Source organism: Euprymna scolopes, chromosome 35 (genome assembly GCF_053919585.1).
Source record: "Euprymna scolopes isolate OS-2025 chromosome 35, ASM5391958v1, whole genome shotgun sequence".
Taxonomy (NCBI): domain Eukaryota; kingdom Metazoa; phylum Mollusca; class Cephalopoda; order Sepiida; family Sepiolidae; genus Euprymna; species Euprymna scolopes.
This window is the reverse complement of record NC_136516.1, coordinates 76,804,097-76,828,345: the sequence shown is the minus strand read 5'-3', so window position 1 is coordinate 76,828,345 and position 24,249 is coordinate 76,804,097. Positions and strand designations below refer to the sequence as shown.

Below are 24,249 nucleotides of genomic sequence, written 5' to 3'. Positions count from 1 at the left end.
GCGTTGCCCGGGTGTTTGGAGATGTGTGTGAAAACTCTGAGGGGGGGGAGTTAAAAATGTTTTGGTAGGTAAGTATGAGGATCGAACCCAAACCATTGAGGCAAAGTTGCAAATTAAAGTATGAAAAAAAAGAGTGCGACGGTTTTAATCATTGGGCCACCGCGAGATGCCAACGGAAACATGTTTGAATTTATTTAATTACTTTGCGCGTTTTAATGACTTAATGAGGTCAAGTTTGACTGCGGGATAGTATTTCATTTACTGCGGGAACACGTTTTTTTTTATTTTTATTTTCCCAAGATGTTATAGGAAAAAGACTAACCCACATGCGGCGAGCGACAAATGTTGAATATTTATCTTCCCGAAGTCGAGCAAATTAAATAGACATGCGAGCTTCGTTGTTAACTCTGAGATATTACGATTTATATGTGATATAAAAAGTTTTAAAAAGTTATTAGGCGACCGACCGCTTTTATGAAAAAAGCCTTTTGTAGACATACAGAAAAAGCGAACACACATGCATACATACATACATACATACATACATACATTCTCGCTTTTATATTTATAGACTAGCGAGGGGTACCCGGCGTTGCCCGGGTGTTTGTAGGTGCGTGTGAAAAAAACTCGAAATGCGAAAAAAAAAAAAACGAAGCCTTGACGATGCGCAGTTGGAAAATAGTAAAGTGTGAAAAAAACAGGTGCGCGTTTTTGATTGACGTGACGGCGATAGCTATTCAGCAGTTAGCATTTTGTGCGGGACAGTTTTGATGAGGTCAATAAATCGGTTTGTTTGTTTTTAAAAACCCGCTCCCTCGTCTCGAAATGAAAGCTACCGTCTGATATGACGAAGTCGACATTGAACAAACGTTACTTAGCTCTCTAGAGACCACTGGCTCTGGGCCTGTGATTAACGTCGAGTTTCGCTTTTTGTTTATACCGAAAACCCGAATGTAACGCGTGCCGATGCGGGAAATGTGGAATAATTAACGTTTGAAAGTCAATAAAATTAAATAGACATGCGAGCTCCGTGGTTAACTGTGAGATATTACAATTTATAGATGATATAAAAAGTTTTAAGAAGTTGTGAACCGAGCGAGCACTTCTCTGAAAGAAGCCTTTTGTGGACATCGAGGAAAAGCGTGCATACATACATACATACATACATGCATGCATACATACATACATGCATGCATACATACATACATACATGCATGCATACATGCATACATACACTTTCGCTTTTATATTTATACATTGAATTAAAAAAAGAAAGCATTGTAAATGCTTTCAAATCATGTCTCATTCCCATGACGATTTTTAACAAAACTGAGAAAGAACTATTCACACTAAAAATGAAAAAAGGAAAGCTTTTTTTAGTATGAGATCGCTGTTTATCAAGGCCCAAGGCCCACTCGAAAATAAGTGTTAATGAGTGTTGGGCAGACTGAGAGAAAACACCGTGATGATCAGTAATAGAGGAATTTGGTTAGGGTCTGATTTTTAAGAGAATGACTGAACAAGAACTTATTTACATTAGACTTGAAAATTATCATGTAATAGTCAGTTGGGAAGCAACCCCGCAGTATTGCGTTCCACAGCTTTCAACCACCCTGGATTTTAACCGTAATTCTAACCCTTCACCTTTTGCTCCTGTTTCGACCACCAGCTCAACTACTCGTACGGTTTTGATCTCTGAACCTGTTGCACTCTTTGGACTGAAACTTCAAAAACAAGACCAATTGTCGCTTCAGGTGGGGCCAGATAAATATAGGGGGTTTTGATTGATTATTTACTATCACCACAGCGATGAGGGCAATTTCACTGGGGAATGAGACGATGTTTTAGACGTTGAGAAAACCGTGCTATCTCTCCTTGCCTTGGTTCAAAGCTGCCCACAACAAAAAAAAGCATAGTTCTTTCTTCATATAATCTATCTATAAACGTGAGAATGTGTGTATGTGAAGACACTCCTTAACTTATATATTAAACAAATTTTTGATTTACAGACTTGAAATTTGATATATGGAGTATTCAGACATGTGGAAAACTTTTTAATCAGGTTTCACCCAGAAGAAAGGGTTGCCTATGGGCCAAAAATTGAAAAATTGATACGTGCGGATCATCGGATTTTTATTTGTTTGTCAACTGTTTCACGAATGTGCATGCATGAATGGTTCATATGACAGATTCTTTATGTTAAGAGTAAGTAGGTTCGAAATCACTTTTAAAGAGCGTGTCAAACTGACCTAATGGTTATCGTACTTTACTCACTGTCTTTAAGTTTTGGTTTCGATCTCAGCTCGAGTATTTTTTTTTTTTTTTACTTACAAGAAATGAATTGTTTAGAAAAAAAAACATAATAATCACATGCACGTGTCTCTGTTTCTTTCCGTTTTTTCTTCATTTTTTTTTTAAGGAATAAAACGTTACGTATAATACGAACGGTAATTCTGTTTAAAATAAATAAGTCTTCTGCATTAAAATATAATATTTACGTGGGCGGCCTGCTACTAAGTTATATTTTTGCACACGGATACAATGTATATCACATCCAATAATCTTATAACTAATATTCTCATCTTCGTCCTTACTGACACAACGTTTTAGCCGATGTAACCCTCAATATTTTTCATATACAACTTTTCAAACTTAGAAATCATTATCTGGACCTCAAGAACCTATACGGAATTTCGAATCGAACCCTTTACTTAATCCACGAGCATAGATTGTCCTCGTTCCCCCAGCCATGACCTGTGAGAAGTGTTAATTATTTATTAGGTTATTCTTAGTTATCATCGCCTGTAATAAGGATTGAACCATCAACCTCCAGAACACTATCACTCAGAACTGATTGTCAATCAACACCTTTATCCGCTGTGCACAAATATCTTAAAAAGACGTCAAGAAAAAATTTGGTATTAAATAATAAAAAAAAAAAACAAGTTTAAGGAAATTGAGAAGTAACTTCAAATGAATGTGTTGCGGTAGATTGAAAATTAATGCGCAAGACGAACGGACATAGGAAAGATTTTCAAGATTTCATATTTTATCAATATAAATATGTAACAGAGCCGCTGACGCTGGGTTAGCAGCAACAGCCTATGCAAATGACCAAGCCGGTTGCACAATGTGACAGCAGAGATAAAAAGGGCACACATGTTCTGATGAGCAACTATTTGAGACATGTTCATGACATAGAGGATTCGAGATGTGTTCAAGAAATGCAAGAGCAGAAATAAACATATTACAAACATGGCCCGCAAGCGACACGGAAAGACATGTTCTAAAGATGGGTGTATGAAGACAGAGCACCACGTGTTCAACATGGCAGAGTCTTGGTAAGATGAGAAGCCTTTTGAACAAGAGACAAGTCGTTATGCTGGAAGTACCTGTAAATAAATGTCTGTTGTTTCAACTGAAAAACAAGTGAGTGGAATTCTTTCCTTGTCTTTGTTTCTTTGTGACTGTCTGCATACAACATGTGGGTCCCGTGTGTTGACATATAACGACTACTTTACAAATATTGTATAAATCTTTCTTGGGATGAAGATAAGTTAGTTTCTGTTCACAAAAAGGATAATGTTGTATTTGATAGGAAAGGAATTAACTTATCTTCATCTCAAGAAAGATATGTACATGGAGGAGACACAGGTGCTTTGAGTTGATTCGAGCACATTCTATTACTCGTAAAACAGATTCAGCAATGCAACATTGTGCTGATGGAACAGGGGTTGGAGCTTGACCGATAGTGTGGAGCCTTTTAGATTTAAGACTCTTCTTTCTTTTTCTTTTTTTTTTTCTTTTTTTTTGGGGGGGGAAGACTCCGATTAAGAATGAGAGATTAATGGTATATCCACCGGCCCAGATGTGGAACAGTGCTCTACGCATGCTATCGTTATAAATATATTTCTCCATTGCGATTGATAGTCTGTGTATCAATCAAGAATTTTATATTCTTGCGAACGGATACAATCTTTATCACACACAAGCATCTGATAAATCACTTCTGCTCAAGCGAAGTCAGACACGTGAAGAATTTCACTTAATGGACGAATCCAAGAAATTGGACATTGACCAAATATTTCGGTTTTTACAGATTTGCTGGAATCAATTTTGGGTAAGTTTGTGTTTCAACTTGGAATTCCAGATCAAATCCTGGAATGGTTATTTCAGAACTTTAACTCGTAACATTTCATAACAGAATTTACCAAATTTAAAAGCTAAAAATAAAAATCTTTGAGGGACTGTTGGCCTTGATAAGTAGTTAACAGTAAAAGAAAAAAATGAAACGGTTAAAATATGTTTCTGAACTTTTAGATAAGGATTGATGATTTGGATTATTTGGAATACTGTTCTCATTTTGTGTTATTTTTACAGCAATTCAGCCGACGTAATCTATAACCTTTTTCAGGAATCTCTTGTCAAACTCGGGAATCTTTCTGTCAAACCCGGTAATCAGAATTTTAAAATGAACCCTTTATTTAATCCATAGGGGTAGCATGCTCTGGTTCTGTCTCTTGTAAAACTTGAGAATCTATAGCTGGAATAATAAAAGGTTTCATTCAAAATAATCGATCGATCGATGCCTCTGTCCAGTCTCGAAAGACAAACGATACCCCCTGTAGAGGCAGTTGCACGTGTAATTGTGAGGCAAAGGTCGTGCAATCCCTAACCACAACTCTCCTGAATCGACACTGTTTGGGTCCAGTGGCAAGACAATGCCGAGATAAGCAGAGAGCACATACAGCACCTGGAAGTCCCAAATGGTCACCCATTTAGTACTGACCAGGCTCAACGTTGCTTAACTTCGGTGATCCAGCAGGAACCAATGTGTCCGCGTGATTATGACGTATAAAATAATACTGCAGATGAGATCAGTAGGCCGAATAATCTAAATGATGCAAATTAAAATATATCTTCATCATAATCATTTGGTTTAACATCCATTTGACATGCTGGCATGTGTTGGACGGCATGTTTTTCACAAGTACTTACGCGCCATCAACTTTGATGAAGTTACTGCCTTTGTACCGTCTCAATGAAAGTACGGCATGACTCATCAAATTTACAATAAAACCCCTTTACTGTAGAGATCCCTAGATGCCATAAGATTTTAGACTCTAATATCTTCTTTTCTCAGGCCACTTGCTTTTTTAATTCTCTCCCTGCTCCTTCAACTATACAAACATGCAGAAATTTAAATATAATGTGAAACAACATTTTGCCACTCAACTTCCCACCCTGGTTACTGCCCTATAAACCTGGTCCCTCTCACAGTAGCTCTTTATGCTTCAGTGGCAATATGCCTTTTTTTTGTTAGAAATAAATATATTCCTTCAGTATAATTTGCAAAATAATAAAAAATAAATAAAAAATACAATAACTTAACAATTTGTCGCTTATATTTATTTTTATAAATAATTGAAAAGACATTTTTAATGGTTAAAATTCAAATTAAAATAAAAATAAAAATACTGTCTTTTGAACTTGTATTAATAAAATAGGTATTATTTTTAGTCGATTAAAAAAATACTTTCAACAAGAAAAGTCAACAAAACTATTTCTAAAGGAAAGACAGTACTTTAAAAAGGCGTTGCTATTACTAACGTTCTTGAAAATGAAGAACTTCGAAAAAACTCTTCCGAAAGAAAAAGTAAGAGAAGACCAAAGCTAAGTATTGATTTAATTGTACTTTATTTGAGTGTATATATATATATATATATAGGGTGTCCGTAAAGTTACTATACAGTTATTGTTTTATTGTATTATATTTGTATTAATAGTTAATATTTATTTTTTTATAGGTTTATTTAATCAAGCATAGTAACTTGTAAGACTGTATAGTAACTTTACGGACACCCTGTATATATATATATATATTTACACACATATATATATTTATATGATGATGAGTGCTGCATCTTTCCAGATGATCGCCGTCACATTGAGTTCTCCCAATCTCATTGTCCATGCCATCTCAGATGACTCTGCACTCTCGCCGCAGTTTTTCACATCTTTAAGCAGATGTGACATACAAATTGAGCAATTTCCACTGAGTTGACTTCCTCTGGAGGTTGAAGTGTATTCCTATGAACAATCAAATGTCTTTTCAAACCAGCAGTAGATTTGCAAACTTTGCTGCATATTAAACAGATCGTTTGGTTCGGACTAATAGGTGCGAAGTTGACCTGAACAGGAGTTTTGTGCAACGTAGCCAGCTTTTGGCAAAAGCACTCGTTCACAAGTGTGGCATTTCCAGCTCTATGTGTCATGGTTAAGACCACCAATTAAACCTTTACGAAGCTCTCGCTTCAAATTGTTGTGGGCCTGCTTTCTTTTCTCTAGAGCATCACAACTTTCACCTACAAGCTTTCGCCACTTCGGCCTTGGCAAAGTAAGTTGTTCCCATGTGTTGATTCGATTTGTAAGACTTTCAAATTATTCTTTGTAAAGTCCTTGACCCTCTTCCTAGGCTTGTGTTGAGGGCGCTTGCCATTTTCCAGCTCCCTGTAAAAAATATATATATACATATATCATTGTTTAAATGTGTGCAATGATTTGACTTGGCTAAGAGTTCCCTTTTCTTGCGAAAGTGTTAAAAAAAGTAAGTAAATTTTAAATAATTTTCTTAACAGTTTAGAGCAAACAGAAGTTAAAAAATTAAAATAGAAAACAAATCCAAACAAAACTGTCTCTTATTTATCCGTTTTATCTTAAATCAATCTTTATCATTTTTCCACGTTTAACTTGCTCTATCCCTGCCAACAAACCCTGCTATCTCAACTGTTCTACATCTACTAATGCAAAAACTTTCAGCCATTCTTTCAGTGTGTTTATACCAACGAAGTCCCCTGTTCTGCACACATATCCCTATAGCGCTTACACATAATCTTCCTCTGGAGTCATCAGATCTAAATCTGTCTTCAAAACTTACAATGTATCATTCTTATATCATTTCTCTCCATGCAACGCATGTCCTCAACCCTCATTGGCCAGGTTTCATTTCCATGCATCATCACACTTCATAAGCACGTCTGATAGATTTTTTCCTTGGTTGACATTGGTAATGCTCTGCTGGTTAGTAATGGCACAGACTCCTTGAACTTACTCCACCCATTTCTAACTCTTGCAATTAGCACCAATTCCTTTCTCGACTCTAATCGTATTATCAAGGTGACAAAACTTCTGAGTAACCTCTATAGTCTCACTATCCAAATATTCTTTCTCCACATGAGTTCTCATCCGTCTCCATTGTCTTACACTTCTTTTGTATATCGTCTGTGAAACGCATTACCCTGGAACTGCTTCCATGCAGGTTACAACATAATCGTCTTCAAATCTAATGTCAGCAGATTACTGTCATGAATTGTCTACGCGTATTCAAACTTGGCTTCAAGCATTTCTCATAAGGTTCCGCATACTCAAGTGATAATCAATCCATCTGTGCAACCACCATCCTCTCTTTCCTCAAGTCGGCCTGTCTAAATGTGTGTGGCATCCTTCACTCCAATCCTTTCGTTCTGGATCTCTCTCTCTCTCTCTCTCTCTCTCTCTCTCTCTCATACACACGTTGTGGTAATTATTACTGACCGGAACTCGATGTGGAGGGGGGAGGCAGTGGAATTCTGGGAGGCAGTCGTTCAAGCAAAAGGTTTAAAAAAGTGCTTGGTCGACTGATTTTATAGTAGTAGTAGTAGTAGTAGTAGTAGTAGTAGTTTGTTGTCCACCACGTGGGTCGGACTGAACTTTGCATAGCATCAACTTGTGGGTTATAAAACACCCCTATCGTTGATGTGTTAGTTGGACTTTTTTGTTTAGTCAAGTTACACGTTTCACAGTTACTATTACGAAGACAATTTGTCGTTGTAAGCAACGAGGCAATACGTTGCAACTCCAGTTAGCCGAGAAAAGCCGAGAAGGATTCTCCACACAAGTTAAGAGTTTCATTGTTTTTTCCTTCTACGTCGAGTTCAGGTTTAGCCGTTGAGTTGCAGAAACGCCTCCCCCCCCCTTCAGTCGGTTAAATTCTTCAAGTCGGCCTGTCTAAATGTGTGTGGCATCCTTCACTCCAATCCTTTCCTTCTGGATCTCTCTCTCTCTCTCTCTCTCTCTCTCTCTCTCTCATACACACGTATTTCAGTTTACTGTCTATGTTCTTCTCTCTTTTGGATCCTGACAACCTACTGGAATAGACACGAAACGTCATTGTTCTACCCAGCCAAATCATTGAGGATGGGCGCGGTAGCGTACAGTTAGCTGAAAGTTGGTCTATCTTTTATGTTATTGGTCTTTCTTCAGTTCTCTCTTCAGTCAGGGAGGCCTGTCTAAATGTGTAAGTGACCCTCTTCAACTTAATCTAATCTTTCTAACTCTGACTCTCTCTCTCTCTCTCTCTCTCTCTCTCTCTCTCTCTCTCTCTCTCTCTCTCTCTCTCTCTCACACACACACACACACACATTTCAGTTTTCTGTCTTTATTCTGTTTAAATAAAACCTTTTGAAAACAAACCAGCATGCACATAATTTTCTATTAACAGCCGACTTTAACAGTGCAGGCATTGGCGACAAATAGCTTACAACAGAAAAGATGCACAAGAGTTTAACACCCTAACCCTAACCCTAACCCTACACCCACGATGGCAGAAGTATCTTACATAATGAGTGTTTTATAAATTTCTACACCAACCATTGGCTATAAAATTCCAACTATCCAAATATTCCTCGACCCTACAGAGCATCTACTAATTGAAAACATTTTTAAAGCTTTCAAAATAAATTAAAATATGAGTTCGAAAACAGAGAGAGTTATACCGACTCCCAAATATATCTTCAAGTGTGTTCTGGTGAAGAATAAAAGAATAAGTTTGTCGTCAACCCGAAATACATTTGGTAAATTTTTGTCTATGGAGGTCATGTCGAATGTTCAAGTATAATTCTACTGGTACAATGGAATCACTAGGTGGTATAGAAGCTCCTCGTAAGATTCTTCATTTTTTAAGCAATAATTTATCCCTCTACACAGCCATTGTATGGCATAATCACGTTGACACACCGGTTCCCATCAAATCACCGAAGTTAAGCAACGTTGAGCCTGGCTAGTACAGGTTAGATGGGTGACTATTTGGGAATTCTAGGCGCTCTAGGTGCTTTCCGCTTATCTCGGCATTTGTTTCCAGTTGTCTTGAACCTCCACTTGCCACAGATATTTAATAATGTCAACGCAGGAGATGTGTGGTTGGAGATTGTGCAACCCTTACCACAAAAATTTCACGCGCAGGCACCCTTACAGTGGGTATCTATAGTCTGTCAAGACTGAACAGAAGCCACACACAGCCATCATTCTCAAGCTACTTTTCGCCTTAATAAACGATGACTTAATCATTGTTTTTTTTTTAATTAATATTTCATAAAGATTCAATAATTTTCTGATTTATTGTGGAATTTTATCAATCAGGCATGTTGATTTTCACTTTAATTGTTTCCATTAAGAGCACCTGTCCTTCCTTTTTTATAAACGTGTTATTCGAAGTTTTATTGTCTTTCCGTCCTTGTACACAAACTCGTTCTTATCTCTCAACCAAGCTGTAATTCCACTGCATTTCTTATGTACACGATGCTTCCAAGAACGAAATAAAATTAAGTTGCACCCAACTCCCTTTCTACTGTTGAATAATATTCAGCCGAAATAGCTTAGTTGCATGGATACATTAATCGGGTGCTCGTTTGGATCGTGGAATAAATTGATTTGGATTTGAACAAAGTCACAAATTATTATTCTCTGAATAGATTGCATTTCTGAATGTAGATTTTCGCAACAAATTCCACTGGTTTTATGTATGTAAATTCCATAAAATCTTGTGAGAACGTGGTATTTCCAAGATTTAGAGTATGGATATGATTTTTTTTTTTTTTACAAATTTATCTTTTATCAAGGCCTATATACCACTTGTGGATAATGTTATTAATTAGAATAAGTAGATGAAATACACCAATGTAATCATGGTTCTAAAAAGAGAAACTGATTATTTAAGACTTTGTTTACATTGAACTTGAAACGGCCATCTTATAGTCAGCTGAAAAGCAGCCTCGTGGCACAGTTTCACAGATGGGCATTTTTTTTCTATGGCCGTGTCTGTGAGTTCCATAAAGTCTTGTCATTTGATAATGTGGGATTTCCAAGATTTAGAGCATTGTAGATTCCTGATCGTTACCCTTTTTGTTTTATTTACAAAATTATCACCTCTTATCAAGGCCTATATGCCACTTGAGGGTAAGTATTATTAGGTTGTACAGGTAGACGTTGAGACACCAAGGTAATTTGAACGTCTGAGCTCCAATCTATGGTCTCCCTTCGCCAAACTTTCATGGAAAACACTCATTTAGCTGAAACCACTATCAATAATTTCCCCCACTCTTTATCTGTGCATAAGCCTAAACGTAGATTCCATTAACAAAGCTTTTTTTTCTTAAAACTGAACACCTGTGGAACTCTGTTACGTTTCCCTGCTTTCCAGTTGACTACAATATGTTCATCTTCAAGTCTAACATAAACAAATTCTTGATGAGCCGTCCCCTTAAGTAATTCAATTTGCCAAATTTCCACTACTAACGATTACTACGATATTGTCCCATTGACTACTGTATACTCATTAACCCTTACCATTGAGTTGCCTCCAGGCCTTGATAAGTGGTGACTTCTTTGTAAAAAATAAATAAAAATAAATAAATAATCGTTGTACTTATTTACTATGCCTCCCCACGGGACAGAGTTAGACACCAGGGTCGTTTTATAACGTGGAGAAAAGGTACAAAAATAAAAAATTGTCTCGGTCGTGAAGGACTGATCCTCCACCGAAAGAGAACAAGAAATGGAAGTGCAGCATCTGAAGAACAGATACTACACTTTGATCTTGACCAAAAAGGCCAACGTTGTAACTGGTAGAGAAATTTATTATATAAGAGGACGCCTCAACAACAATTTGTTTATATTGGACTTGAAAACGGAAATTTTATAGTCAGTCAGGAAGCAGCCTCACATCACCATGTTTCACAGAAGGACAATTAAAAGCAACGAAAATCTGCTTAGTTTTAAGTACTTTGAAGGAGAAAAGGGAATTTATTGACAGCGATTGTAGTTAGACGAGGTTTTGTTGTCAATTGAGTTCAAGGATAATTCAGGGATTTGTATACAAAATCGTGTAGTTTTGGCATCAAATGGTGTAACGTGCGTTGAGATGCAATAAAACCATACAACCAGCTAACTGTAGTATTGTCCCCTGGGGAAATTAAAGAAATAAGGCACTTTCCACTTCTTAGAATAAATTGGTCGAAATGGCAGTAAAAAAAATCAAATAATTTGACAAGGAAGAAAACTTGATTGATTAAAAACGTAACATAATATATTTTTTTCTGTTGTGGATTTTTAGTATTCAGACTTTAGAATTGGTTTTGGTTTGCTTCAGTCAAATTGTATTGAATTCGAGAACGGTTGTAGAACTCTGAAGCCAACCATTTATTGGTTGATTTAAATATAGATATAAACTATATATGGCTGTGTATGATATATTTGAGTATATACATGTCTGTCTGGTGACGCAATAAGTTTAGATATGTAGTAAATGCAGTAATACTTTGAAATAAATAGTAGCAAGCCGAAGTATGCAGTAATACAACTACAGAAGGTATCTTGCTCTCAATGCAATCCTCTACTAGCATAATACCCAAATGCATCCTAAAATTAAGTATTGTTGCCACATCTGGGGAGGAGCTGCTTAGAGTACCCTTTCCTGTCTTGAAAGGATTCCAAACCGGCTTCAAAACCTAGTAGTCGTTTTCTTCTCCAGAGATTCAGTCCCCTCTACTTAAAAAGATAATGAAGGCTCAAAAATTCGCAAACATTTACATTAAAGTTGTAACTTTCAGGAACTGTGTTTGCAAAACCTTTTGGCAAGTTCAAGTTCCATCTTTCAGATCTGTTAGGTGTTTTTTTTTAGTTCCCTTCAACATCGGCGAGATAAAGATTATTGATATCAATTCCTTTTGCAGGAAGTTCAAATGCTCAATCATATCCTTGGCGGGGTTATTAGAGCATCATTGAATAATGTTCTCTAACGAGGGAGAAAGAACAATCCTTCTAGACAGAGGAAGGAATGGAATTCAAAAACTTTAAGAATCACAGTTTAATTATCACGATAATATTGAAAGAACAATAAAGTCAAAATGTTTCCAAAATACAAGATCCCATTTTAGGGAATAACTGCAAAGGCATCGAGTTCCTTAATGCCTTTCTGAATTAAGCAGGAAAAAACAATCCCTAATAATCAGATATACTCCACTACAGGTCGGCACGTTTGGCCGTGGTGAAATCTTTACAGGAACTGGTATTTCACCTACTTTGAGTTTGGCATGAAAAACAAGTCTCCAATAAAATCTCGTGCACGAGATTTGTCTAAAAAAATAAATAAGTGTAACCATCATGCAATTGCAAGTGGTCAAACGTGAGTTCATGACACTCCTCCTTACAACCTCTTTCTCGTACAAGAGACTATCTCTGCTCTATCATTATTTTCATGGAAAGTGCTCAACTGAGCTTCAGTCTATGCCCCCACCTGTAAAACATTCACAACAAACTCTCGTCTAGCTACAACCACTATCAACAATTCCCCCCCACTCTATATCTGTGTCTAAATCTAAATTCAAATTCCATAAACAAGGTTCATTTCCTAGAACTCGCTGCCTGTGAAACTCTGCATTGCAGGCCTGCCTTCTAGCTGACTACAATATAGTCATCTTCAAGTCCAATGTAAACAAAGTCTATCCAATTTCCACTATTACCGATCAGTGTTGTCTCACTGACCACCGTACACTCATTGACCTTTATCCCCGAGTGGCCTTCAGACCTTGATAAGTGCTGACTCCTTTGTAAAGAAAATAAAATAACTAATAATAAGGACAAGTTTTGTAAATAAGTGCCTTCGGGAGAAGTTATTTAAGGAAGATTGCTTAACTGATTGCATGCTTCAGTTCGTCGATTCTGGTTCTTTTCGTCATAGAAGAAATGGTTTTTGTCTGCAAAATACCTTATGTGGACTTTTGGCATAATGCAATTAGGCTGACGTCAACCACAAAGACGAAACTGGAAAAAGATGAATGGCTGCCTGCGACGGCTTTCTGTGGGATTTATCATAATGTAGCCAAACCTTGTCCAATATTGTATGTAAACAAGGAAAGGAGGAAAAAAAGGGGGGGTTCTGCCTGTGACTCTTTTGTGAACTTATGCCGCAATGCAGTCAGCTGATATTCGGCAAGGTAAAAGAAAAAGGGATTAGTGCAACATGTGTTTTAGTTCATACAGGCTGGCTCAGTCGATGCCTAAGGAAGCAGTGATCGAGTTATCCTTTGTCCAATAAGCATGGCCTTAAATGGACAAAGAAGACAACCACTGAACAATCAAGTGTTAGATAGCGAAGGGTGGGGTGAGTGGGAGGACGTTCTAAAAGGAGGGAGCCTAAAAGCAGAAGTCGAAAATCAAGACTTCCACCTGTTGTATATCGGGGGGAGAGGTGTATAACGAGTATATATACGTGTCTTGGGCTCGCTGTTTGTTTATAAATAAGTGGCCTGAGCACTATAAAAGTGGTGGACGAATGTTTGTTTTAAATAAACATTCGGCGAGGTTATTTGCGGGCACCGCTCCCGTGGGTCGGTCGGTAGAACTGCTGACTATCAACGCGATGGTTCTAGGTTCAATCCTCGGCTTGGGAGAGGTGCTAGCCTAGTGGTACTTATGAGTTGTGATACAACGAAACAGAACTGTATGTCGATGATTTAAAAAAGGAATTTTTGAATACAGTTGAATATATATATATATATGTATATATATATATATATAGTTTTTTTTTCAACTGTATCCAAAAATTCCTCAACCCTATGGAATTTCTACCAATTGAAAACATTTTTAAAGTTTTCAAATTTAGTTAAAAATATGAGTTCGAAAACAGGACGGGTTAAATCAACTCCCAAATATATCTTCGAGTCTGTTCTGGTAAAGAATAAGAGTAAGTTTTTCATCAACCCGAAATACATTTGGTAATCTTTATCTATGGAGGCCATGTCGAATGTTCGAGTAGAATTCTCCTGGTACAATGGAATCACTTGAGGGGACAGACAGTCATAAGAAAGTTCAACAAATGGAAAATGCAATGTTCTACAGTTTTGGTCTTGCCAGTGAATAAAAAAGACGGAAATAAAAAATTCTTTAGAATTCTTTTTATCAATGATGTTTCCCTTATTACATTTTTATTTCGTTTTTTCTTTCTCACAAATGTTTCTTTATATAGAGATAATTTTTATCAGAAGCCAAGACAGTGAGAATTAATCGAAAGAGACATTTTTTTTTAATCTGCATCCATACATATCAGTAAGGTGCTCTGGCCGCTGATCTTCAAGTCGGTCTCTAACATTTTTAGTTCTTTTCCTTTCAATCACCCAAAAAGCCCAAAATATTTGTACTCATCTGACTGTTCAAGTCATAATATGGGTAATGTTTAAAAGTCGTAATCAAAGAAGAATTCGTAAAAATTCTGTAAAGTTATTAAAAATGTTTTTATGTTTTTTTCTTTTCTTTTTTTATATTATTAAATGAGGAATAATTCCAAGTTAAAGTCCATTTAGTATTTAAAATATTAATGCAGTTTTGGATTTTTGAGATGAGCTGTGAATGTTTGTGTTATGTTGATTAATCGGACTATTATTCTCATCTTGGCTGTTATTAGCACAACGTTTCGGTCGCTGCAACCTGCGACCTTCTTCGGGTGTTGAGAACATGCTTCTTTTCCTACTAAGAAAAAAGAGGGCTGGCTCTGCATCACAAGAATATTAACTTTAGGAACGCATGCTCGAAACATGTCAACATTATGTGAATAAGCTAAATTAAAACAAAATGGCAACCGAATTTAACCTGATGTCGTGTTCATCCGAAAAAGAAGCTCGAATTTTAACTTGAAATGATTCCTTATTTAATATCATTTGTTAATAATACAGGGTGGGGTAGAGCAACTTGCTTATTTACATTTGGCGCCCTAAAGTGATGGTTGCTCCAAGCATGGTAGGGATGAACTTATTTGAGAGGGTGGGGCTTAGTTTGGGTGTAGAAAATGTGTGGTTCCAGCAGGACGGGTCGATCTGCATTGGCCAGTACAGATCCCTGATTTATCGCCATATGACTATTTTTTATGGGGATATCTGAAATCAATTATTTACAATGATTGTCCTAGCACCTTGACTCACCTAAAAAACAACATTCATCAAGCTGTCACGAACATACCCATCGATATGCTGGAAAGAGTTGACCGAAACTTCAGAGTTCCATTAACTTAGTGTATAGAGAAGAATGGACGCCATCTTACTGATATCATCTTTAAAACTGTTAAAAATATAAAATGTAAATGTTGTACTAGTTGCAGTTCAAAGAATTACATGTATACCTGCATTACTTGTGTTTTAATTCATATTCCGAATAAGCAAGTTGCTCTGCCCCACCCTGTATAGATTAATAATAGGCTATATCTCTACAAATTTACTATCAGGCCACGTATGGAGTACTATTGTCATCTTTGGGCTGGTGAATCCGTGTCTCATTTGAGGATTCTTGACAAATTGCAGAAACGTATTTTTAATCTGATTGGCTCCCACACTTTCATTTTTGCTGCAACCTCTCTCTCTCTCTCTCTCACAAACATAATGTTGCTAGTCTCAGTCTTTTCTACAAATTATGGCATATGTTCCCCAGAATTGCTTGATCTATAACCTGCTTTCTTTGTTTCAGCTCGTTTGACTCGTTGGTCAAAAGGTCTCCATCGGTTCACTAGTTTTAATAATTCATTGTAATACAGTTCCTATTCCAGTAGCTTCTTTCAAAGGACTGCAAGGTTGTGGAATTTTCTTCCTGCTCACTGTTTTCCTTCTACCTACAGTTATGTTCTTTTTTTCAAAACTAAGGTCAATAGACATCTCCTGTCTTTGCAATAATAAGCGTTCGTTCTTGTTAGCTTCTTGCATCAAGTGACTTCATGCCTTGTCTCGAGCGATTTCAATAAATAATGTTAATGATTAATTTATTATTAGTGATTGTATACAAATAAAAAAGCGATTCAAACTCAGGTTTTTGATTTCTGTTTGCAAATCTGATGCATGACAGAATCAAATGATATTAAATAAAACAATGGTTTATCTGTTAATAAAGATTATTATCTCCCTTGGCAATTATGTCCTGCAAAGAAAGAACCCATTCTTAGAATTTGTGTTTTAATTCTTTTCTTATTTCTTCTGGGCCCTGGATATGACCTTAAACTATATCCGGTGGTGAGGCCCCAGCTTGCGGGCTTTGGGGAGTGTGGAGCCATCCTTTAATTGCCATTGCTCCCAGGTCCACTCTGACCCGGAGTGGTAGTACCTGTTAGGGTCCCAACTATGGGTTAAATAGAAACCGACTTGAAAACAACAAGTATATTCTATTTAAAAAAAGATTCTTCCGAATCTTTGGATTCGGCATTAAATAACCTGATATGGGTTGATATGCCGCAAAACAAAAACAACCAACCAACCAACCAACTTATTTCTTCTAGTGTCTTTCCGAAATCACCAATCGGCTTTTGGTCATTTGTCATTCAGTGTCGGCAAATGTTTGTAAATCACGGAATTTGAAAACACGCGGTCAATAAGCATCTCCTGTCTTTGTAATAATCAGTTTTTGTTCTTGTTAGCTTCATGCCTTGTCCCAGGCGATTTCCATAATATACAATATTTAACAAAAACAAAACTATTTTTAATGTCTGTGCTGATTTTTTTTTCTCACGTATTTTTCTGGTCGTGGCCTTTAAATATTACTGAAATAGGAATTTTAGTCTTTCAGTATTTGGGAGATGAGGATTAATGACAAAAAAGGGTCAGAATTGTGTAAGTCAGGCATGCAAACAGTTACCGAAACGATTTTCCTTAAATAAGTTGTCATGAAGGCACTTATTTTCAAAACTTGTTTCGCCAGTTTCTATCGTATACTAGCAGGGAGACCCGACGTTGCTCGGGATTGATGATCAACGACTGTTTCACACTCCCATACTTTTATTGTCATCGAAATTGGTGAAATCGCCCATTTTTCAATCAAATCAATTGATTGCCTGTTCTAGTTATAAACTCACCCCCAACAGTGTACCAAGAGGAACCATCGCAGTGCTCTGGGAGGAGGGGGGGGGTCACGCGCCTCCCTGCAATGAGTTAGCCCACAATGCATTACATTGTAGAGAACCTATTGTTGATTTTATAAAGTTATTTTGTTTATATGTAATGGCTTGAATTAAAGTTTAAAATGCAAAAGTTAAGTATCATGGTCCGATTGTGTTCTAAAACAGAAACATTCATTTGGGAAGCGTCTCTGTCATATCAAAGAATCTACTGTTGATTTTATATGTCGGGCCTTGTGTGCCAATAAACATCTCAAATGCACTTTTGATGTTAAGCTGTGTAAGATGTTAACGTTGATCAAAATCGTCTGTTCCTCCTTTAATCGGATTATTTTGATTATCGATACTTATGAAAGATACCCAGATACAAGACCTATCTAAGAACACTGCCAGGCAGATAAAGTACCTTAATGTGAAATTTCATAAGAATCGGTTCAGCTGTTTTCGAGTCCATGGGAACTCACTCACAGACAAGGGTCCTTTTATATAATAGTAGAGACAGAGATCAACTATATCATATTTCTCTTAGTCTGTCAGTCTGTCTGTTCCACTTTTTTCTCGGAAACTACTGGCCGATCTGTCTGAAATGTTGTTTGGATCTTTGATATGGTGCAGCGAACTGAGTATTATGGTATCCATTCGATGCACAGTTGGTGATTAATAGGATTAGTATTTAAGGTATTTAGTTCTCTCCCACTGCAAGAACTGTGACACCAAGATCGAAAAGTGGGATTGTAAAATCAGTGCACTCGAGGGCAGATACCCTGACTTGCAAAAAGTGCCCAGGCAGCTCCGTGGGTATTCTGTGGTAAGGGTGCCTCAGGCGATTAGCAATAAACTAACCCTTTCTCAAAGAGAGAAGGCAAAGCCTAGGAAGGTGGACCTCCTAAAACTGCACAAAATTAGCATCACACCACAATCAATAGGGACCAGGTCATTACAGGAATGCTCGAATCTCGTTGATTTGGGATCCGAGGATGAAAATCCCTAACCACTAAAAATGAACACAAATTTAACCATATTCAACCATCAATTTAGACTAAAGCACTCATAAGTCAACAGGCTATAACTTTTGCCTGTTTTATAACGTGCTAAAATGTCTGGTTCTTAAGTACTTGCACAAGTAAAATTTTAAAATAATATACACGGCTGTTTTTCCTTCTCTTCAAAAGCTGTCGCTCCCAATTTACATTCCAGAGTTTATCTTCAATGATTATTGCTACTTTCTCACGCGCGAGAATTGGATTTTCTTTTGCCGATGAAAAATCCTCACAATATTAAATATCATTAAGATTTGATTTTTTGTGTGGGGGGGGGGGTTTACGACATATTAACACTCTTGTGGGTCATTTAATGTTGAAACAATTCTCTTGGAGACTTTGACAGCATGAAACCACCTCTCTAGCACTTTTACAAAAACGTTCCCTTTTTTCCTCTGTGTGTCCTATATCAAACAATTTCCATAAACAAAGTTTCTTTCCAAATAACTTCCTATACATGGAATATATTATTACCGGATTACATCAAGTGACTTTATGTCGATTCTAGAGCGAGTTACATTAAAATAAATAAATCTTACAGCCCAACTCCCCCATTAGATTGCCCGCCTATAAATCTGGCTCCTATATCAGTAGCTCCTCATGCTTCAGTAGCAATATGTCTTGTTTTTTTTTGTTCTTGTTTGTTCTTGTTTGTTCTTGTTTGTTCTTTTTTTATTTTCCTTTCAAATAATTTTTGTATAAAGAATATTTTCTACCAGAAACCACGATTTGTCAAGATTACCCCAAAATGTTTTTTCTTTTTTTCAGACGTACATTGGAAATGTGGTTGTCTCTGTAAATCCTTACAGAAAGCTTCCACTCTATTCGCATAATGTCGTCGAGGAATATCGATGTCGGAATATATATGAGCTGCCCCCACATATGTAAGTAAACATTAAAAAAAGAAATATATTCCATTCTTAATTCGCGTCCTCATCTTAGAGGAATCTATTTGTATATATTCATTGAATCTGCAACATTTTCTACAGGAATGTCTACAATCCTTTGCATCAAATTAAAGAACAGTCTTAAAAAGGAAATTTTAAAAAAGCATAACGTCTTCTGCTGAGAATCTCATTCTGTCTTGATTGCTATCGTCTTGCCTTTCTTTTAAACGAAATAATAAACGATGCCTTCATAATAATTAAACCTATGAAGGGATCAACCCGGTGCGATGAGTTGTGTAAGAGTAGTAAATGGATAGAGAGTGAAAATATTTGCCACATCTCTGGGAATACATATACGCATAGTTTGTTGAAACACGTTTTCAGACGTGTTGAGTGTGAAAGATTTGTTCAGGAAGTATTCGGTTATTTTCTTGTTGAAACTGTAAATGCAGGGGAAAGTCAACCTTATTAAATTTTCATATCAAAAGTTCATACATTTTGATAATGAAACCATTAAAATTTGGGTGTAACTTGACTATAGTGTGTCGTCCAACTCAGTTGTGTATTTGCGAACAAAGACATTCCAGAGAAAAACCTTAATACATACTTAAGTGTCATGTCGAAATTAGTATAAATCCCAAGAATTACGAAAAAATGGTGAAGTAGATGATGTGCTGTGCTGATTTTCGAAAAAAAAAAGCGTGCAATAGATTGAGAAAAAGCAAGATGGCCCATCTGAACGGTTCATCCATTCAGCGCGGCCGCAGACGAGATTAAACTCACTACACGAGTTTGTTGTGTAATTCAAATCTTGTCGGTAGCTGAATACTTGATGCTTCGTCAGGGTTATCAAAGGGTATTTTATATCGTGACGCCATCACTAGATGGGGTGCCTACCATGGTTTAATAGAGTTCTATCTACCCTCGAGAAAAGGATAAACCACACCAGTTTCTCAACCTGGTATTTTTACCGCGCGGTACATACAACACCTTGCCTTCCCAAGTGTTCACCCATCTGGTATTGGCCAGGTTCAACGTTGCTTAAACTTTGGTGATCTGACGAGAACCTGTGTGTCAAATTGAAAGGTTGAAATCTGAAAGGTAGTGTCATTGAATTCTGCGCAAGCAACTTAAACGATAGAATGTAGTTATCTCCCCCTGTTTTCGATATTCTAAAGGATTAATTCGCAGTGAAAAATCGCGACTTAAAAATTGTTTTTACTTTAGTTATTTTTTTATTGGTTTCTTTTTCGTAATTTTTGTAATTTATACTAATTTCGCCATGACACGTAAGTACGTAATGTTTTTTCTCGGAAATGCATTTTTTTCAAAGACACACTATTGTAAAGTTGCACTAAAATATGCACCATTAAATTTCCATGTCAAAATTCATACATTTTACGAGATGGACCTTAAAATATGCGCCATTGAATTCCCGTGTTAAAGTACATACATTTTGAAAACTAATTACAATATTTTCACCCATTAAAGTTCAACATTGGATTTTTTTTTTTTTTTTTTTTTTTTTTTTTTTTACATTTAATGCAACAGCTATTGATATTCATTTATAAGAAGACGATAACATTTCTGTTTAGTAAAACAAGAAACGCCGTATATCGACAGTTGTTGTTGGAAGATTTGAACTGGAAAATAACTAATCTGAATTTTTTCTATTTATACGGCACAATCACGTTGACACACCGGTTCTCGCCACATCACCGAAGTTAAGCAACGTTGAGCCTAGCCAATACCAGATGGGTGACCATTTTGGAAGGCTAGGCATTGTATGTACCTTCTGGGGAGGTTGGGCTTATAGCCAGCACCCTCACCCCGAAAAAAGAACTCCTCGCTACAAAAGCATCTACAAAGTTATGGGTGGCTTATTCACTTCATTAGCTCAAGGCTTTGGATGGATTTTCTTTATTTGACGCAGAAGACAAAAAAAGTGTTACATGAACAAATCAGGGTGAGAAATTATAGAGGCTCTGATTAGAAAATCTTATTTGCGTATTCCCTTAGAGGTTTAAAGGTGTGCCCTTCTTATGAATTTCTCCCATGAGCGGTACTTCAGCTATTAAAAATCAAGATTAGCACTCGGTTTGTTAAAACAGGATAGTCTTCCGTCATATCCGTCTAATTATTTCGAACTTCCTTTCTCACAAACCTCAGCTTATTTTTAGGTAGAGTCAACTCTATCACCTCTCTGTATTTTTGTCTAGAACGCGTCCTGATTGTAACATAATGCAAGATCAATCTGAGCAAATATATTTAGTTAACATGTATACTAGCAAATGTACCCACCATTATTTACCAAAGTTATTAAGGTGAATACTCTTCTCTTGCGCTTATTAAAGGATATAAATATATCTTTGTATCATGAGCATGTCCTCGGATATGTCGGCTAGTAATAATTAGTCCTCGCGCGAAAGCACAGGACACAAAATGTTTTAAATAATAATAATAATAATAATAATAATAATAATAGAATAACAATAACAAAATCTTTTGCTAGCGAGGACTACTATTGAGCGTAACCAGTTATACACTCCTTTTGAAATTTTCATCTCTATTTTTTTCGTTATCTACTGAATGTTTTTGATGAAACCTATATGAAATATGTTCCTTATTAAATTGTAAAGATTTTCTATTCTGAAAGAAGTTTTTAAAAAATTAATCTAAAAAAGTTATTTCAAAGTTTTTGTTAAAAAATTCAGATTTTCTTATTATTCAGACATGTATGACAAAGAGAGAATTGCAAAAAAGAGTTGTGGAGCGAGGAGAATTACAAACTGAAACAGAGAATATTCAGACCTATAATAATACAAAGACGGGGTTGCAAAAAAATGAGGTGTGGTGTGAGGAGAAATACAATCTGAAATAGAGAGTAGGAGAGCTTTTATAAATACATACAAAATCACATTCATCTTTTTTTAAATCCAAATTAATAAATAAAATAAAATATAGTTTTCTAACTTGTAAATATTAATAGTTAGCGTGTTAAAACTGTATTTAGAGATATAAAGGTATTTCGTATTTGGAAGCATTGTTGATCATCTATGACCTAACATAGACATACCTTATCTAGTAGAGACAAAACGGGGGCGGATTACTTCTTAGTAACCGATGAAAATGCTATTTCAAAATTATGAGGGACAGTCTAAGATGGCATCTGCCTAATTATTACAAACTCCCTTTCTCACACTAAGCTCAACGCATTGACCTCTTGTGATCTTTGCATGAAACACATTCTATCTACAAAATAATGCAAAATATATTAACTAATATTAAGTAAACAATGACGGATTAATTATTAAGCTGTATAAATTAAAGTTATAGGGTTAGTGTCTATTCCATCCGTTGGTTGTTTCAATGATAATGGTATTTCTAAATTAATCATTACAGATTAAACCAATATGTTATTTAAAACGAGTAACGAACTAACGAAAATGCTATTTAAAACTTAATCATAACAGATGAAACCAATCTTATTTCAAACTATTAATAAACTAACGAAAATGATATTTCAAACTTTTAACAAACGAACGAAAATGATATTTCAAGCTTGAACCAGACTAACGGAAATGCTATTACAAATCTGTAACGAAAATTTTATTTCATACTTTTAACAGACTAATGAAAATGCTATTACAAACCTGTAACAAACAAACAAACGAAAGTCTATTTAAAACCTGTAACAAACTAACGAAAATGCTATTTAAAACCTGTAACAAACTAACGAAAATGCTATTACAAACCTGTAACAAACTAACGAAAATGCTATTTAAAACCTGTAACAAACAAACGAAAATGATATTACAAACCTGTAACAAACTAACGAAAATGCTATTACAAACCTGTAACAAACTAACGAAAATGCTATTACAAACCTGTAACAAACTAACGAAAATGATATTACAAACCTGTAACAAACAAACGAAAATGATATTACAAACCTGTAACAAACTAACGAAAATGTTATTTAAAACCTGTAACAAACTAACGAAAATGTTATTTAAAACTTGTAACAGACTAACGAAAATGCTACTACGAACTTGTAACAAACTGTTACAAACAAATTATTTAAAACATGTAACAAACTACCGAAAATGCTATTTCAAACTATTAATAAACTACCGAAAATGATATTTCAAACTTATTCGTAACAAATGAAACCAATATGTTATTTTCAACTATTAATAAACTAACAAGAATCCTATTTCAACCTTAATCGTAAGGAATTAAACGAAAATACTATTTCAAACTTGTAACAAACTAACGAAAATGATATTTCAAACTTAATCGTAACAAACTAACGAAAATGATATTTCAACCAAATTAACAAAAATGCTATTTGAAACTTAATCCTAACAGCTTAAAGAAAATGCTGTTTAAAACTTAATCGCAATAGAATAACGAAAATATAATTTAACTTAATCGTTACAGATGACCGACGGACGGAACGTTTTATAGAGTTGTATGGTTGCATCAAAACCGAAAAATATGTCCGTTTTTAGATTTGAAATAAACAAAAAAAAAAGATAAATATTAAATCAACCCTTCAATTCAATAATAGAATTTAATTTGGTTTATAATCAAACGCAGGCGAATGAGGAATGCAAAATGGTCGTGGTTTGATGTCTCAAATCGTGTTTGAATAGAAATATAGGTTTGTGTTTCTTTGTGTTGATAGATTGGACATTTAGGTAAGATGTTTGTGGTGCACTTTTTTTTTTTTTTTTTTTTTTTTTTTTTTTTTTTTTTGAGTGGGAGGTTTCTTAAAATTTTAGTTTTACTGGTATGTTGATGAGTTTGTTTTTGTTTTTTTTTGTTGCTTTTTTTTTTTTTTTCATACCTTTAGTTTTCTATGCGAGAAATTGTAAGAAATTTCGGTCGTCTTTCTTCCCACTTTTTCGTTCTCTTTTACAAAACTCTCTGACTCTCTTTACTCTTTCTCTAAGGACTCATTCTCTTAAAACTCTTTCCCTTTTACTCTATTTCTCTTTACTCTCTCTTTATTTTTACTCTCTTTTACTCTCTTTATTCTTACTCTCTCTTTATTCGTACTCTCTCTTTACTCGTA

General features: G+C 35.7%; 1 protein-coding gene across 1 annotated transcript in view; it reads left to right on the top strand.

The window, feature by feature from the left end:
• LOC145259956 (unconventional myosin-Ia-like) overlaps positions 1 to 24,249 on the top strand; it is a 1,146,131-nt gene that overhangs the window by 629,965 nt on the left and 491,917 nt on the right. Inside the window, exon 3 of the mRNA XM_080117933.1 lies at positions 19,051 to 19,166. Coding sequence (XP_079974059.1) covers positions 19,051 to 19,166 — 116 coding nt within the window. The remainder of the gene's footprint in view (positions 1 to 19,050; positions 19,167 to 24,249) is intronic.